The 19,111-nt window shown below is 48.3% G+C and overlaps 1 protein-coding gene across 5 annotated transcripts in view; it reads right to left on the bottom strand.

Annotated features, from left to right (window-relative positions):
• Positions 1 to 19,111, bottom strand: part of ABCA7 (ATP binding cassette subfamily A member 7) — a 2,687,121-nt gene that overhangs the window by 2,003,050 nt on the left and 664,960 nt on the right. For all 5 annotated transcript variants that reach the window (XR_011303245.1, XM_069647414.1, XM_069647430.1 and 2 more), the window contains exon 7: positions 16,382 to 16,576. Coding sequence is in view for 4 of the 5 variants with exons in the window: in XM_069647414.1 (XP_069503515.1) it covers positions 16,382 to 16,576 (195 nt within the window). In the remaining variant the exon portion in view is untranslated. The remainder of the gene's footprint in view (positions 1 to 16,381; positions 16,577 to 19,111) is intronic.

Raw genomic sequence — 19,111 nt, 5'->3', positions numbered from 1 at the left:
CACCTTGAGGCAGCGGGCTGGTAAGTGTAGGAAATATATAAGGTGTACCTATATACCAAGAGTGAAGAGTATGTACCACCCCCGACTCTCCCTACTTGCAGGGCCGAGGCCAGCGGCCTACTAGGCCCGGGCCGAGGCCAGCGGCCTTCCGAGGTCCAGATCCGTCGTGCAGCAGCCGACGGTCGATGTCTTCTCCAGCCGTCGTCGAGGGTCGACGTTGGGGTGGGGAAGGATGTCAATAAATAATTTTAGACTTCAATAATTAGCAAAAGTATGGCAAAGGCCAGGAGACTCCGCAAGATGCTTCCGACCAGTATGGCGGAAAAAAACAATCTGAGGATCCTAGACGCGTGAGGGATCTTGGGTACAGTGGACGTCACACTAGGGATAGTATTACTGGCACGCCTGTGTCGACGCCCATTTTCGAATTTCGAAAAACAAACTGTAATACTCCGCAGCTTCCACTAGATGTCGGCCTATGCACAGCATGTGATCTAAGCAGATTCCACAAGCCTCAGAAATATATATATATATCAACCATGTAGAAAACATTTTCATGCTGCAAGGACACAGGGTTATCAGGACAAGAGAAGACAATTTTTCTAGCACAGCATTTCCATGATGTTTTAGACTTGGACTCCAATGAGTCTTCCCCGTTGCTATGCTTCGTCGGGTTGGTGGAATTTGTACTTGTACACGTCTGGAGATCCAATGGTTACAGTGTCCTACTACATTGTATCTGAAACTGTAAGATTTTTACTAGCATTGTGATGAATCCTATGGAGTCATCACTGATTTCCTGGCAGTGACCTCTTTCCCATGGCAGCTGCTGCTGGATGCTGACCCTGGTGGTGGCTATATGTGGAAGGATCACATGGGGGGAGACAACACCCCGGGGGAGAGGTCATGGCTTCAGCGGGTGAGACATGGTATACCACATTCTCTCTTGAAAATAACCCTCCCATAACTCCCAAGAAGAATAGGGAGACCACCTTCTCCAGTTCCACCTACTATTCATCCAAGAATCATTCACAATTTAAGACTACTGAAATTGGCTATTAGTTTTCTGAACCATTTCCAAAAGCTGGACTTCATGTCCCAGAATGACCAAAGTACAGTGACGAAGAAGAAGAATCGAGCAATGCAAAATGAGGAGAGCCCCTACCACAGTGAGCGTTCTAGCGTTTACTCATTCACCCATGGCCGGGAATTTTTAAAAAGGCAACTGAGGCAGGACATCAATTCCTGCTGCTGGCGGGAGAGAGCTGCGTCCCTACATGAGGTTGCGGATACCCAAGGTCGACATCCAGCGTGGTGGAGTCAGGCAGCTCACCAGCCAAGAAGGATGCTGTGCTAGAAAGACCCACTGCAGGAATGTCAATAGCTGGCGAGGGGCTCCTGGGTGTGCGCAGGTGTCTAGAAGCAGCGCTTTAGTTACTGGAGCCAAGCAGACGATGCAAGTGTAAGCAGCAAGACCTGAAGAAACCTGGCAGAAGCGGTTGCAAAAAGGTAGCCGACAAAGGTACTTCGGCTGATGCAGGAGCATATAAACACGACAATGTAAGCCAGCGAGTATTCCCAGATCCAGTGGGGACCCAGGGGCATGTCGGTGGCCATGCCGAAGGCAAGTAAATGAACAAACAAGGAAAGTAAGAATGTACTTTACCTTAAAAGAGGAAATATATTGTGAATAAAACCCTTACAAGCAGATCATAGGGAAAACAAGGACCGGATAATATATCCGGAGGACATATTTGCAAACAAAGTGTGTGTGCAAGTATGGAAAAGGGTAGAGAGCCCATGTGAATATAAGAATCCCTGGCAGGAGAGTATACCAGACATCCATCACAAGTATGTGAATATAGGAAGCCCTGGCAAGAGAGTATACCAGGCAACCAGAACCGTATTGTTTAATAAAGGTGAAGAATTATGTTGTTCAACCAAGAGATCCTGAGAAGGAACATCAGGACTAGGAATGGATTGTATGCGACAGATTTTCAAGAGAGATATCTGCATAGTCAAGCCAAGTTTGTACGTCAATATTGTTGTGGGTCAAGAAAGGCACAAGAAACAGTTGAACATGAAGCTTCAGGGAACCAAGAGGAATCCAGTAGAAGGGAACCATACTCTGGAGCAAGGACTCATAGTTAAAGAACTTGTGTTGGAGACATTTATTCTTCTTTGTGAAAACTTTTCCCAACATTTCCAATATCAAAGACATTTCCTGTTTCACCTTAGAGTTTGGTTTTAGTGCGAGGGTCAGAATAGAACTTGGGACACAAGACCGTTTCTATTTTGTACATTTTAACACTGATCATCCTTAGCTTTTGGTTCAGGTAGGAACATTCCTCTTAGATCAAGTCAGAGAGGAATGTTCCCAACCCCTTTATTTTCAATGAAAGTCTTTAACCAAAAACATGGCTAACTTGTGCCCGAGTTTCATTCCCGACTATTCACTGCATGTACTACTCTCTGAAGCTATTCTATCATTATTTACAGTGTTTGGAAATGTTTTGGGACACTCAAAAATGACTGCACAAATTACATCTAAGCTAGAATGCCATTTATGTCTCAAAGTACAGTTAGAAATGTTTCACAAACACTGGTAGTTGGCAGTGGCAGTTTTGAGATGGTCTTAAGTGAGGGTTGAAGCATTTGCGTATGTGATGTCATCACTGATGTCATCTGAGGTGTCATAAGTGAGTTCTTGTTACCTGTGATGTCATCAGTGATGGTATTTGTAATGTCAGAACTATGTTGGTCCTCTTTCTGCACTATGGAGAGGGCTCAGTGGGGGTGAATAGAGGATCCTCCACATATCACCCTTAAACTGAGCTACCTCTGGCTTAGGGAAGCACCCTGTCACCTTGGTCACACCAGTAAAAGTCCCTATAATCCATCAGGGGAATTTGACAGAAAGCACAGGGCCTGAGAGCGATACAGAACCATTCTGAAGCTAACTCTATGCCACATGATAGAATAATGCTCCTCACAGTACAGTACCTGAAGTTCATAAAGGGACACTCTAATCGACTTATGTGATCCAATATTGAATAAAGCACCTCATAGCACCTAGCCTATAGTCATCAGTGCTACACTTCTATATTTCTCAAAACGTGCATACAGATCTCTTTGTGGTGAGATTCCACTGTAGGGAAGGAAGAAAACATAAGTCTACTGGAGTCAACAGAGATAGTGAGTTAAATATAAGCAGCAGAATCCACATTACTACCTAAGTGCACACAGAAGCTGTCACTATCTGAATTCTTTTTATATCAAGATGTCTGAGCTACTGACCAAGAAGGGTACACCTGAATTGTCCATTGTGAGGACACTGGGTTAGGGACAAAGAGGAAGCATAAGAGAAACCCGACCAAGGTCTTGTAATTATGGGTCCTTTTAATAGGACTCATCGCAAGTTAGATCCTTTCCCCATCTTGTTTGTTCATGTTGAGAATTCACCAGCATCAGGAAGCTGGTGCAGGGGCATGCACAAATGCTAGTATATGTTTGATACATATCATAGTAGTAAAGCATCCGCCATAATGCCAATTTCACAGTATTTGGTGATCTTGTTAGTAGAGTGAGGGATTTCTAAGAAGAGCCTGAGAATGAATGGGCACATAATCTAAGCTCTGTATCGCCTACCAGATAAATCAGAGTGCATTTGTAGTAAATTTGAGAAACTTTTCTGCATCATTAAGAATGCCAGTGTCAGGATTTAGTCCCTTTGCTCTCAATACCACCATATGCGGGGGGCGTGGCCAACTGCCGATCCATGCACAGGTGAATCGTAGGAGCTCCTGTGCGTCCGCCGAAATCCGCGTGAAATCCTGGGTATATTCCCCATAGATGCAATGAGGAACGTTGGGGAGTGGAGCTGAACTGCCGGTGAGCCCAGAAATCCGCCTGAACATGGCTGTGGAGCTGTAGGGGTTGTATTTATCAAGCCAAAAAGTTTGGAGTTTCGGCGGGAAGACTCTGCAAGATGGCCCCCGTGGAGCTGTAGGAGAGAGGGGAACGAGCCATCTGGAGCCTGTGGGGGCTGGTGGCGAGGGACCTGAGGCGCCCCTCACAACGGTGAGGGAACAGACTGGACAGCCGGGAGAAGCGCCTTGGGGTCGGCGGCCGGCGCCGAAGCAGGTTCCTGGTGCGGGAGACTTTGCTCGGCCCATGGGAGCAGCGGCAGGAGGAGACCTGGCGGGGAGCCGGAGGCTGCCACTCGAGGAGGATCAGCCCGGAGGACGGGGTGACGAGGGGCCGCTTAACGATGCGGCAGGGACTGCTGGTGCTGGAGGAGGAGCGGCCAGGAGGACAGGGAGAGGAGGGGCCATCTAACGCTGCAGCAGGGACTGGAGCTCGAGCCCCGCTGCAGAAGAACGGGCTCCTTGACGGAGCAGGCAGTCTAGATGGCGCTGCTGTGGGAGCGGCGGCCGCGGCACCAGAGGTGAGACGGGTCCCCTTGAGGGGGACGGGGGACCCGTGTAGAAGAAGCCCTGAGAAGTGATTGTGTTACTGGTGGCAGGACCCTGGAAAGCTGAGAGCCCAGGTGTTGGCAAGTAGGACGTGGAGGCCAGGAGTGAAATTGACTCACCGTAGGTGTGAGTCAGTGAGATAAGGCGGTGACTCCCCCTGGCTACGAGCCTGGACCGGGCCCTCAAGGAAACATTGAAGTGTGAAACTGAAACCCCTAGCGAGGGGCATAGGGGGGTTGGATCTCTGGTCCCCCTTTGGAGGGGGGGCCCTGGGGATCTCCCTCATTGATTTTGGGCGGACTGTAAGTCCAGCCCCAACGTGGATGCATTGAGTGGAGGGGGAAGAGGGGCCCACGCGGAAGGAGGATCCCCCTCCCTGGAGCAAAGTGTGGAGTTCAGAGAGGGCCTGGGGGACTGGCCTTGAAGAAGAAGGAGTCCAGCTTGGAGAGGAGTGCTTTAGCCAGGTGGCTAGGGTGGAGGCGGCGGAGGTTGACGACACCAGAGGGGACACACCAGAGCAATAGGTGGAAATAGGCTTGAGGCAGCCAGGGGAGACTAGTTTGCGGAACTGTGCTTGGAGGGTCCCTTCTGGGAGCTGGGGACCATGGGAAAAAACCAGCAACGGATGGAGAAATATACGGAAGTGAAAGAGAGGCCTCAGAGGCAAGAGGGCCCGGACCGGCAGGAGGTCCCCCAGGGGGAGGGGAGAAGCCCGGTGACTTTAGACTCCTTAATGGAGGCAATACAGGTCTCCAGAGACACTCTCCAAGAAAGTATTAAGGAGGTCCAAGTGGATGTCTCATTGGTGAGGGCGGACCTCCGCAAGGTCTGCGAGAGGGTTACAGAAGTGGAACAGAGAGTCAGCACGGTGGAGGATGATGTCCAAAAGCTGAAAAATCAAGTGGCGGCCCTAATAGGCGCAACTCGTACCTTGGAAGTTCGGGCCGAGGATGCGGAAGGTCGCTCCAGGCGCTGCAACATTCGCCTGGTGGGGGTCCCGGAGAGGGAGGAGGGCCCTAGTGCTGAGCTGTTTGTGGAAAACCTGATTCTAAAAGTCTTGGGGATCCAGGGCCTGTCCCCAATCTTTTCACAGTGGCCAGGGCACACAGAGTTCCGGGGAGGCCTCCACCGCCGAGTAATGGTAGCCAAGATTATGAACTTTAGAGATCGTGATGCCATTCTGCAGGATGCTCGCAGGGTGGATCCGGGGTGGGGGGGGGGAGTTGGGGTGGGTGGCACCAAGTTGGGATTCGCTGCGGGAGGGGGTGGGGGATACGGCCATTGGGGGGGTACCTTGACACAGCAGCCAGCCATGGGAAGAGGCGCAAGGGGTCGAGTTATAGATATGGAAGAGGGGTTGACGGGAGGGCACGATCCTGGCATGCCGAAGGAATAAAATGGGAGGTTTGAAGATTGGGACATGGAATGTGCGAGGGCTGGGGAATTATCAGAAAAGGAGGAAGGTGGGAGAATATTTGAAGAGACGGGGGATACAGGTGGCCATGTTGCAGGAGACACACGTGGATGTAGAGGTGTTGGGTAAGCTTGAGAGGCAGTGGGGGGGGGGCAGATACGAGGTACAACATACTCCACCCAAGCGAGGGGGGGTTCTCATCTGGGTGGCAAGAGGGGTCCCGCTGGAGTTGGAGCGATGGGTGACTGATATGGGGGGCGGGGGTAGGATGGTCCTGGTACGCGGTACATGGGAGAACAGGGCACTATGTATGGTCAACTCATATGCGCCCAATGTGGATGATAAAGAGTATTTCCCCTCGGTGCTGCGGATGATGGGGGCCTACAGAGGGGAAATGATAATATGGGGAGGAGACTTTAATTGCCCTCTGGATGAGCGATTGGACGGGCATGGTACGAGAGGGGGATCAAAGAAATGTATGACGGCATCGCTGCGGGAGATACTGCAGGAATTGGATTTAGTGGAGCTCTGGAGAGAGAAACATGGAGAGGAGAAGGGTTTCTCCTATTACTCGAGTGCACATGGTTCTTACTCGCGCTTGGACTATTTGATAGCGGGAAGGGAATACTGTCACTATTTTGGGGAAACGGAGTATCTGGGACGGGTTCTATCGGACCATTCTCCTCTGGTTGAGGGCGGAGGCGCTGCGAGATGGGGCATTCGTGGCGAAGCTTAGGGAGGAGATTGGGCGATACTTTGAACTGAACGAGGGCACGGTGGACACTAGGGGGTGTTATAGGAGGCCTTTAAGGGGACCATTAGAGGGTAGTGTTTGGCCATGGTAGTGGGGATGAGAAAACGCCTCTTAGAGGCGTTACAACGGACAGAGGCCCGGATAGCAAGCTTGGATCGGGAGGCAGCGAGCGGGGGGGCAGAGGTGGGGGAAACCCTGGCGCAAGCACTGGAGCTCCATCAGAAAACTTTGACAGAGCTGTCACACTGATGAGAGTAGACGAGATGTGAGGCTTCACAGGGAGGGAGATAAGGCGGGCAAACTCTTAGCATGGCTCATTAGCAGAGAAAATCCGAGCCGCGTCATAACCCAGGTCAGGTCTAATGATGGTGGGACAGCCGGGACACAAAAGGAAATCAATGCGGCCTTTGTGGCATACTATAAGAGACTTTATGCGAGTGAGTGGGGGTACGTAGAGGTGGAACTGGAGGATCTCATGGAGAGGCTTCAATTGCCGAAGTTGGATGAGGGCACTTGAGGGGAGTTGGAGGCCCCCATAAGGGAGGAGGACATAAAATGGGCGATACGAGCTATGAGGAGGGGTATAGCGCCGGGCAGTGATGGTCTCCCGGTAGAATTTTATGCAGAGTTCTCCGATCTGCTCGTCCCGCAGCTCCAGAAGGTTTATGAGGAGGCGTTTCAGGGAGGGTGTCTTCCGGAATCGATGAGAGAAGCAGTGATCACAGTGATCCTGAAGGAGGGGAAGGATCCGAGGGATTGTGAGGCGTACCGGTCCATCTCGCTTTTAAATGTCGATGGGAAAATCCTAGGGAAAATCCTGGCGGCCAGGTTGGCGATGGTTGCGCCGAATTTAGTACACCCTGATCAATGTGCGTTTATAGGGGGCAGAAACACGTCAGGAAATATTTCCCGCCTGCATCATGTGATGGATCGCGTGAGGTCACAGAAGCGGGACATGGCTGTAGCGTCATTTGACGCAATGAAAGCGTTTGACTCCCTAGAATGGAAGTGGTTATTCCGGGTGTTGCGGGAGTTTGGATTCGGGGAAAATGTGTGCAGATGGCTATCCCTGTTGTACACAAAACCGCTGGCGATGGTAAAAACCAATAACTGGGTTTCGGAAACATGGGAGCTGGAGAGGGGGTCTAGGCAGGGGTGTGCGGCCTCCCCAATTTTGTTCGCTTTGGTACTGGAACCATCAGCGGCATACCTGCGGCAGGAGATGGGCAAAGCTGGAATTGAGGTTGATGGCCGGAGGCACATTGTATCCCTATATGCGACTGACTTATTACTATATGTGGGGGACCCTGGGCTATTCCTTCCGGACCTATTAGAAATCTTGAGAAACTTCAGAACCATGTTGGGGTTCCGTATAAATCCAGAGAAGTCGGTTTCGTTTCCGCTGGGGGGGCTACGGGATTGTCCAAAGCAGGAACTACCGGAACTGGGTAGAAGATGAGAGATGGAGTCCTTCCGATACCTGGGGGTGCGGGTGTTCCATGATGTAGTGTATACATTCGTACATAACACTGGGAGGGTGCTATCTAAGATAGGGGACTCCATCCAGTTCTGGAGGGTTTTACCACTCTCACTGATGGGTAGGGTGGCATTATGTAAAATGGTAATCCTTCCGTGGTTACTATATTTTTTTGCAAATATACCGTATGTGGCAATAAAGGTGTTCTTTAGGATGCTGGATGTCAGGATTAGGGAGCTGCTCTGGGACTCTGGGAGGAGGCGGGTGTCCTTGCAAACCTTGCGGAGACCGAGGGAGAGTGGGGGTCTGGGTCTCCCGGATTATGAAAAATATTTTGTGGCGGCACAACTGCAATCGGTGATGGTGTGGGATCATCCGGGGGCGGACCTCCTGGGAGTATTGGTGGGGCCCTTGCAGCAAGAATGTAGGCCGGCAGACCTCTTGTGGTACCCGGTGGGTAATGTGGGGACATTGGTGGTTTTTGAAGCGGTAAGAGAAACATGGAGGAAATATGTGGGTGGCAGGGGGGGTTAAGGGCCGTTATGAGAAGAACCTCTCATGGGGGGCTGATCAGAAACTCTGCCAGGCAATTGGGAGGGTAGGGATACAAAGGCTACGGGAGAAGGGGTGTGAAACGGTGGGGGACTTTTTTGAGGGAGGGCAGCTCCTTACCTGCAATGAATGGTGTGAGAAGTTTGGTTTGCCACGGGGAGTTTTTCTGGCATATGGGGCGATGGTTCGGAGGATGGCAGAGTTATGGGAAGGGATACCTCAGGAGCCGGAATCATGCCCGGTTCTCCGAGTGTTACTCGATCGGGCTGGGGGAAGAGGACGTATCTCGCGGGTATATAAGGCTCTCGGAGAGAGATCAATAGGAAGAGAGTTGAAAGTTAAGGAGAAGTGGGAAACGGACATGGGGCGCCAGATCTCGAGTGAGGAGTGGGAGAGAGTCTGGGACCTGGTTCGGAAATCCTCGAGGAATGCCCGTTTTCAGTTGGTCCAATTTAATATCCTGCATAGGGTGTATATTACCCCAGTGGCACTTAAGGCGATGAGTGGAGAACATTCGGGTGATTGCCCCAGATGTGGGTCAGGGGATGCAGGATTCTGGCATATGGTGTGGGAATGTGGGGTAATAATAAAATACTGGGATGAGGTGCTTAAGGGAATAAATGAGCTACTGTGAGCCAACCTGGAGAGAAACCTGGAGACCTGCCTGTGGGGGCACCTGCCGGGGGGGAAGCGTAACAAAGTACGAAACAGAATGGGTCGGTTTCTACTTGTACTGGCGAAACGCCAGTTGGCGATCGCATGGAAGTCCCCCATAGGTCCAACAACTCAGCTCTGGAGGAAAGATGTCCGAAGATGGGGATTAGCGGAGTTGGCGGTACTGCAGAAATTAAAGGTGGAGGAAGAGGCGGGGGAGGTACCGGTTCACTGGTCTCAATTGTTGAACGAGCTTGCAAAAGACAATGTTCTGAGCCCTCCGTGAGATGACGTAACTGTAGGAGATGCGATAATAAGGAAGAGGGGGGAGTTTGGGGGAGCGGTTTGTGGATGGGCTGACTCTACCCTAAATGAACTATCAGTATTTGTGCTGGGCTGCTGTGGCTAAAGAAGACCGGAGATTACTTTCGGGAGTGGGGAGGGGGAAGGGAGGAGGGAGTTTGACAGGGGGTAGGGGTTATGTGGTTGGGGGTGTTGGAGCGATCTAGAGTTGGGCCTGATTTTTGAGAGTGGGAAGGGGGGGGAGCGCCCAAGGACTGTTGTATTGAACTGTCAATTAAAAATGTTTGAAAGAAGGGATGTTAAGGGGGTTGGGAAGTTGGATCTGTTTAAGGCCTATGTGTTTATTGAAAAGGCAAATAAAAAGTGTTTGAAAAAAAAATACCAACATATGCGGCCCTATAAGGGGTTAATTCCCAATTGAACTTTACTTATGAACCTTACTAGGCAGCACTGTTGTGACTTAAGAGCTCTAAATCAATTTTTTCCTCATCACTTACCGTCCGGATCCATTTCAGGTTTTTGGCAGCTAGTATGCTGCTTTAATGTTTGTTTGTTTGTTTATTTGGTAATGCGCACCAAACCCTTGGGTAACCGGGCGCAGCAATGTACATGAAGACTTAAGCTTGTTACAATATTTGGCATGAATATGGCGAACACAAGGCAAAAAGAAATATATACAGTAATACAATATTTGGCATGAGTATACCGAACACAAGGTAAAAAGAAATATATACAGTAAAGTATACAAACATGTGTGCAAGTACAAGACATAGCTTAAAGGAGTATGAAGCATTCTAGCAAGACTGTCTAGTAGCTGAACATATGATTAAGTTTATAGGTCAAACTATAAAGCTAGGTATCATATACTTGTAGGTGGGTGTTAGTCAGGTAATGTGTCATTGGCCCGCAACCAGTTAATTATTTTGTGTCTAAATTTAGGGTACGGTTGTTCAGTTCTAAGGTCGAGAGGTAACTTGTTCCAACAGTGAGCAGCTTTGACTGGGAAGCTAGTTCCTCCCGCGGTCGATCGCTTAAACCGGGGAGTTTCTAGTTTAAAGGTGTTGGCCGATCTCATGGGTCACGTGGAGGTTTTCCTCGTAATTTTTTCCATAAGATACGGGGGGGCTAGGTTGTTCAGACATTTAGAGGTGTTATTTTTAGCCAATTAACCTCTTTCCTGAATTTGGTGACGTGCTCTCTGTGGGGGATGTTTAGTGCTGCTCTCAAGGCATTGTTCTGCAGTCTTTGAATTTTGTCTGTGATGTATTTGTTAGCTCCTGAGTACAGGGCATTACAGTAGTCTAACCTAGACATGATGAGAGCATTAGCTAGAGTGATGCAGCTAGAGTTGGAGAGGTACGGTCTGGCTGCGCGGATGAGTTTGCATGTGTAGGTGGTAGAGGAGGCGAGGGAGTTGACCTGCTTCTTGAGAGTGAGGGAGGAGTCCAGATAGAATCCAAGGGTTTTAACCACAGGCATCACTTTGATAGGGTTGTTATCAATGCTGAAGGATGTTTAGCTTGGGCCTAGTTTTTGGATATTAGCTTCGGAGCCTAGGATTAGTATCTCGGTTTTATCGTCATTCAGGCAGAGGCCATGTGAGGCCATCCATGCCTGAATGAGGGTGTATATCTTGTTCACCAAGGCTGAGTCTGTCTCGTGGTCGCCCGAAAGGAGTATGAGGATCTGGGTGTCATCTGTGTAGTTCGTGTAGGTGACACCCAGTCTGTCCAACTTGTCAAACAAAGGCTTGGTGAAGATGTTATACATGGTGGGGGAGACACAAGATCCTTGTGGGACACAACAAGTTATTTTGATAGGGTCAGCCGAGTTGGAGGTAGAGAAGACTCGCATAGTGCGATTAGCTAAGAAGGATTGGACCCAAGCAATGCCATCTCCAGTGAAGTTGGCGGCAGATTCGAGGTGTTTGCATAGGACTGCATGGTCTACCAAGTCAAACGCTGCCGACAAGTCCAGTAAGAGGAGCAGGGCTGTTTTTCCAATATCCTTTAGTTCCTCAATTTGTGTCTTGAGGTCTAATAGAGTTGTTTCCGTCCCATGGAGTGGGCGGAAGCCAGATTGCCGTGAGCCAAGCAGGTGGTTGGCTTTCAGGTAGTCCTGGATTTGTATGTAAGCGGCTCTGTCTAAGATCTTAAGTAGAAATGGCACAGTGGTGATAGGTCTGTAGTTGGTAGGGATAGTGGGGGTCTAAGGTTTGTTTTTTCAGTAGTGGGAGGACCCATGATTCTTTGAGGTTGGTAGGTACCGTGTTGGATTTAAAGGAGGAGTTTATGAGCTTGGTAATGAAGGGGGTTAAGTCCCTAGCTGCGTCCTTTATTTGTGTGCAGGGCAGGAGTCGCCCTTGCAGTTGGATGGTTTGAGGGACAATATTATTTTTTCTGTGTCAATTATGGAGATAGTCTTGAATCTGAAGGGTGCGGTAGACTTCTTCTCCTGAGGTTGGGGTATTTGTTGGTCAGAGGGTAACAGTGTGGCCTTTTTTTTTGCAATTTTGCTTTGGAGTAAGGAAATTTTGTTAGAGAGGGCTGTTTGGATGTTGGTACACCAGATTTTGTTTTTGGGGGCATTGTCTGTGGGTTGAATGGGGGATTCCAATTCGCGGAGGATGGCGAATAGCTCTTTAGTATTAGAGTTAGCTTTCTCAATCCTATCGTTGAAAGTGTTCTTCTTGATTTTGATTATTTCTTTTTTGTAGGCTTTGGCAAATTCAGTTAGAGTATTTTTGTTACTTTCAGTGGGTGAGTGGCGCCAGATAGATTGGAGTTTTCTTTTTTGTAGTCTTAGAGATTTGAGGTGGGGCGTAAACCAGGCATTTAGGTGGGCTTCCTGTTTTGCTTTGTGCAGTTTGAGTGGGGCAGTAGCGGCTTTAATCATAGCAACATCGAAAATATTTACTAAGGCGTCAGGGTTGTTACTTTCCAGCCCCGATATGGCTGGAAGGAGGAGAGGGATAATATTTTCAGTAGTCATATCCTTCTTGCTTCTAGTTGGGAGAGGAGGAACCGTGTAGTTGATTTTGGGGCTCAGGAGATCTAGTGTGGCGGAGAAAGTTATTAGATAATTATCAGTCCATGTTTGAGGAGCAATATCTGTAATACTGATATTACAATTCAGTTCAGATACCCAATCGAGGGTCCTTCCTTTGATGTGGGTAGGGGAGAGGACTTTTTGATCAAGCCCATGGTCCTTGATCAGGGCAGCGACTGACTCTGCATGTTTATTGTCAGTTTCATTAAAGCCAAGGTTGAAGTCTCCCAACAGTAGGGTTTGGGAGTGATCTTTAGTATTGTTGGCTATGAGGTTGGTTAGATCGTCTTCAAAGGTGCCTAGCGGCCCCGGAGGTCTATATATCAGGTGGATTGAGAGTGTACGATTATTAGAGAGGGACATTTTGGCTGTGAGTGTTTCACAGGATGAGTAGGAGGCTGGAATGGCGGGTCTGATGGGAAGGGTAGATTTGAAGATGATGGCTAGTCCACCGCCTCTGGCATTTGGCCTGTCAGCTCTGAGAATTTGGCATTTGTTGGCCACTGCTAGCATTAGTGTTGGTCCTGCTGCATCGTGAAGCCAGGTCTCAGTTATGGCCAGTAGGTCCAGATTGTCATTATTTAGGATGTCAGCAATTTCTGTGGCGTGGGCCACCGCTGATCTTCCATTAATAAGGGATCCTATTAGTGTCAAAGAGTTGTTGTGTTTATTAGTTTGACAAGTTTTAGGTAGTATGGTCTCTAAGGTTGTGGGTACTTTAGTAGAGGTTTGAGCGCCGGTATAAGTGGATTGCTTGACTAATCGAGGTAGGTTTTTGGGCTGGGTATTAGTACGTCTATTGGCATTATTCGGATGGTTACTTACAGGTTCGTAATAACTGGGCAGTCTGGACCTGAGTCTCAAGTTTCTATCCTTGGGGGCGGGGGGCCTAGTTTTGATAGTAGAGGCCATTATGCTAAGTATAGCGGGGATGAGTGTTAGGATTAAGGTGACTGTGATGAGGCAGGTAGAGGACAATTCTGTCTAAGCAGTGTTGTGTCTTAAATGCTGATGCTTGGGGCACTAATGACTAGGGAGTACAGTGAGGTAGCGTACAGTACATTTAAATTGTAGAAATACACTGAGGATGTGCAAGCATACTGGCATCTAGATTCAATTTTAGCACAAAATGCCTAAAACACTGGCGACTGGACAATTGTAGTTGCAAGGTCCAACTAAGTACAGCAATCACAGAATGGTCTTAAGTACAATGTGCAAACAGGTGGGAGCAGCTCTAGCTGCAGGTCCACCTAAATTAAACAATCACAGAATGGTCTAAGGTACAATGTGCAAACAAGTGAGCAAGTGTGCTTTTAACTATGGCAGTGCAAAGATCACAATAGGCAGGTTCGAATTCAACTAAGGCAGTACACAGTCAGCAGAGAGCAAGTGTACTTTTAAATTTACCATAGGCAGGTTCATAATCAGCGCGGGCAGTGCACAATCAGCAGTAAGCAGGTGTGCTTTTAACTAAGGCAGTGCACAGATCACAATAGGCAGGTTCAAAATCGCAGGCAGTACCCAATCAGCGATAAGCAGGTGTGCTTTTAACTAAGGCAGTGCACAGATCACAATAGGCAGGTTCAAAATCGCAGGCAGTACCCAATCAGCGATAAGAAGGTGTGCTTTTAACTAAGGCAGTGCACAGATCACAATAGGCAGGTTCAAAATCGCAGGCAGTACCCAATCAGCGATAAGCAGGCGTGCTTTTAACTAAGGCAGTGCACAGATCACAATAGGCAGGTTCAAAATCGCAGGCAGTACCCACTCAGCAATAAGCAGGTGTGCTTTTAACAAGGCAGTGCACCTATCACAATAGGCAGGTTCAAATTCAGTGCGGGCAGTACACAATCAGTAATAAACAGGTGTGCTTAACTAAGGCAGTGCACAGATCACTATCGGCAGGTTCGAGGTCAGCTAGGGCAGTACAATACCAGCATAGAGTAGGTGTGGTTTTAACTATGGCAGCACGCCAATAGCAGTGGGCAAGTTCACTATAGTTGAGCCACTTTAAGAATCGGCAGTAAGCATGAATGTATTGGCCCGGGCAGTACACAGTCAGCAGAGAGCAAGTGATGCTATCTGGTTGGTAGGAGCCTACAAACGACAATTGTAGTACATAGCCGAGTAGTTTTGTAGATTGTACTCAAGTGTGCAGGACGACAGTTCAGAGTAACGGATGAAGGATAATAGGCAGGCGGAGGTGTCATACAAAGAGGCAGTGTAGGGGCAGCATAGAAGTTTTCCTTTTTTTTTTTTTTTTTTTAAGTTACCTCATACAGATGGTCTAGACCGGCAGGGGCAGTCAAACGGCATTGAACAGGCATATAACAGGCAGTAGCCTTGACCAGTGTGCCTTGGAGATTGTGGGCTGGCTTCGCCTGCCGGCAGCCAATGGCTGTTAAGGACGGTCACAGGCCAATCAGATGGCGGCATTGGCTCAAAATACTATGCTTCCCAGAATGCCTAGCCAATGGCTACATTTCCAGCCTTGAAGGACAAGGTTGGGTGGAGGATAAGGAGCACCTGCGGCTGGCAGGTGCTAGCAAACAGGACACTTAAAGCCATCTTTAAAAGCCTGAGTTTGCGTCAATCTAGCGCTTGTCATTGTTGCAGTGTTTGTAACCGGTCACATGGTCCTGGTTTTTATGCTTCGTGTCCATCTCCTTATTGCTTGTTCCTGGATACCGAATATTAGTATTTTCTGCTTCCTGGATTCTCCTTCTGTCTTACTCTGTTTTACAGATCGCACTTTCTAGTGCTTTCCTTCTCTTGTGCAGCCCAGTTTGTCTGTGTTCTTTATTCTTTTAACTTTGCCCTGATTTGCAGTGTAACCTTGATCCATTAGACACCCCTTTTGAGAGATGTCCTATTTTTCTTACCTTTCCTGGGTGGGGAGGGGGTGGTTTTGCAATTGTAATTTCGTTTTCCTTGCTCCTTTACTTTCTCATGAAGTCGGAGATTGTCCCTTGCACTTCTCCCTTTGTTCCCAGAATATTGATTGTTAGGTTTGTTTGTTTTGTTTGTTTGTTTTATTTGTAAGGCACACCGAACCCAAGGGTATCTGGGCGCACAAGGTTACAAATATACTGGTGTGCTGTTGTATACAGCTCCTGTGTGAATGCATATATTTTCCACACTATTCTGTAAGCACTATTCCTAATTGTCCCTTGTCAGGAGTCTTATGTATTAAGGTATCCTCCCTTTGCTTGTTATAGCCTTTCTGGGTCACTCTTTGATCAGTAGGGTCCGTGGGCTTCGCTGGCATACTAGGTAATGTGTTGCTCGCCGTCATGACCATTGTCTTTAAGTTACCTTACACAATACCATCAACAATGTTGGCTCACAGATCCTGTCATTGCTTATCCTGTATGTTGGCGTAGCACTGACAGTACCTGTAACAGCAATTGTGGGTGTGGAGCGGTCTGACTTTACGTGTAATCATTCTGAGTGCTTACCCAACATACTTTTTCATATATTTGTATCACGCTCCACTTGCATATCCCGGGGTTAGCCTGCACCAAGAAACATGCACGCTATTTGATACGTATTACTGTGTGATCTTGTGCACATTTCGTTGGCCATATCCACTGCCCTATGTCTCCCCATGACAGTCAGTTTCTAAAGTTCTCACTCTAACACCTTTCACTACAGGGCCTTAACATGGCTGAGATTATGAACATGAATGTTGAACTTAAACTTACTTGAACCAGTCTGAAGTAATCGATATGCGAGAGGAAGGCTCGCTCCAAAGCTTGCAGGCTGGGTTCTGGTAAGAAACACAGTGCTCTCTGTAACTCAGTGAATGTCTCGTTATCATTGATCACCAACAACTGTGGCAGCAACACTGTGCTACAAACCACATCCTTCAATGACACTCCTTTCTGAGCTATGGAGAACTGGGAGAAAAAAAAAAGAACACAAACCCAACAGGTCTAGAGTCACTTGCATTTCTTTCACATTAACTCATTTACATAAACGAAAGTGAGAATCCAGGCATGCAGATAGTCCAAAGAAAGACAAAAAACCTCTAGTACCAAAGATGGAAGACAAAATGATTGCTGAATCAAAAGTCACAATAAGAGGAAACCCCAGAGTATCTCATACTAAATAAAAGGTTTATAGCACAAAAGAAGCAACGTCCAATTGCATGAACCCAAACATGTTTACAAATATTGACAATGGCCACAAGGACAATATTCACTCATGCACCAATGAGAAGGACGGAGGCAGGTTGGAGCGATAATCCGGCGGAGAAATTTAAAGGGGGTGGTGGATCGCAATGCAGGGAACTCCTTTTGATCTGTGGTTACACAAATCTCCAGCCAAATGTCCAAGTTTCGAGGGCACCCAACCTCCCTGACCCACCCACCCCCCGCCCAAGGGCAAAATTAAGGGTGTGGGGGTGAAGGAAGGGAAGCTGAAAGGTGGTAAGCCCTCCCCCTCCCTTGTATATACACACATAAAAGAGGGGCGTGTAGGGCAGGAGGTGGAAAGTACATTTAAAAAAAGAGGGCCCATGGCGGCGGCAGTAGCAGGAAATGTGGCAGAACATGATGGCCATATAAAAAGTAACAGAGAGGTGACCCTGATCCTCAGGACACCCCACGTAGGTTCTCACATTTCTAAGGTACATGATAACCCCAAATCAGACAAAGTGTCAGTCTGTCATAAGTAAAAGGGAGTTCAGGGACATCGGCATCATAAAACAGTTTTGAAATGCTCCCGTCTATGGTTGGTGACATGGCATTTCATAGATTTTTTCATGCATTTTCCCAGAAAACCATTTGAAAATTGTATGGCTTTTTACCATGTTTTTCTTAAAAATGTTGCTTAAAATGCACCATTTCAACACATTGTTGTAAACATTTTCTCAGGGGGAAAACCCCAATTCCCACTATATTATTTGGGGCTCCTGCGCTTTGCCAAGTCACTTTCGCTTATTCGTAGGAGATAATGCACCTCCACTATAAATATCCCTCTGCAGCCACTGGACATTGCTCTGTCAAGGAGGAATACTCCCTCCATCCCACACAAGCACCAAAAGCGGTCTCTGCCACTTACATGCACAAAATATTGTTACTGCCCACACAAGTAGTAACTGATAGGTTTGGGAACTGGGAGCCAGACAGCCCCAATTTTTACTATGCTAGGAGAAAGAGGTTTGCTTTAAAATAATCCCTTTGCATCTCTCACCTATTGCAGTGTGTGGCGAGCCCGAGCAACAGTATGATCATGTGCATTGTGCATGCATGATGGCCCAGATTTATGTTGTGTGTTCTTTGAGGAAATTGCAGGGGGCGGGGGGCTTTATTCTGTGTTATGCCACAGAGTTCTCCCATTCTTCATAACGGTCACAGATGTCCTCAAGAACACACCAACTATTGAAGATAGTTCTGGGGGTTTTATTGGTTTTGCAGTAGGGGGCTCTCTAAAGGCCATCCCTCTTCATCTTTCCTAGAGACGTGTATGCCCTCTGTAAACCAAGCATCCCCCAACCCTGGTATGGTCACTAGAGATTGGTTACCCCTACTATTTAAGATCTTGTCTTCTCAAACGGCAATGGCTAAAGGCAGACGCAGATATCAATCTTATTAGCATTGAGTTCTTGCAAGAAAGTCTCCCATGTGACAGAATAACAGATGGGACAACAGGGTATGCAGGCGAAAGGAGGTGCCGGAGCAAGTGTGGTGGAAGACCTGAAAAGATGGGGCCAAAAACCCAAACCAGGCACAACTGGCCAGCAACCACTGTAGGGCAGGCCCGGGACACACAAAGGGTCAGCAAACCACTGAGAACTCTAGACAGGTGGGGCTTGAGGAGTCACCGACCCTGGGCTGCCCGGTGCCTCACCACAGATACGAAAGCCCCAGCGCAATGCAAAGCTGTTGCCACAGCAGCACACTGAGCTGGGACCTCGGGACCTAATTCGAGGGTGAAGATGCATGCATTAAAGACCGACAGTGGAACAAGCCTCTGTGTCCAACAGCATTCTTATAACGGCAGAAGACAACCGCGAGCAGGCAGACTCTGCATAACACGCAGAGCTCACCAGCCATCTCAAGCCTTATAAGAAGCAGAAGAGTAGCACTACATAACTGCAATAACAGGGGCACGGGTCAGGAAGAACCCGGATACGTAGGGGGTGTCTGAGCTGGAATGGGGCACGGCCAACAACACGGTCGGCAAAGCGCTGAGGCCAACAAGCCAATAGTGGATGCCTGTCGGACTGCTTACTCTCGGTCCAGAAACCCACACATCAACGGGGAAAGACCTGCCCCGGAAAGGGACCGCCCAGAACAAGATAGATTGCTACACGACAAGTGTCCCTGCAACGACTTCCTAAACACAGGATATGATGGCGGTGGAAGAGGCAGGAACACGTCAGACAATATTACTTACAGACATTATGGCAGCCAACAGCGACTCAAGGT

This window comes from Ambystoma mexicanum, chromosome 1p, assembly GCF_040938575.1.
Source record: "Ambystoma mexicanum isolate Mex_15411 chromosome 1p, UKY_AmexF1_1, whole genome shotgun sequence".
Classification (NCBI taxonomy): domain Eukaryota; kingdom Metazoa; phylum Chordata; class Amphibia; order Caudata; family Ambystomatidae; genus Ambystoma; species Ambystoma mexicanum.
Note: the sequence above shows the minus strand (reverse complement) of the source record. Positions and strands in the feature narration are given on the sequence as shown.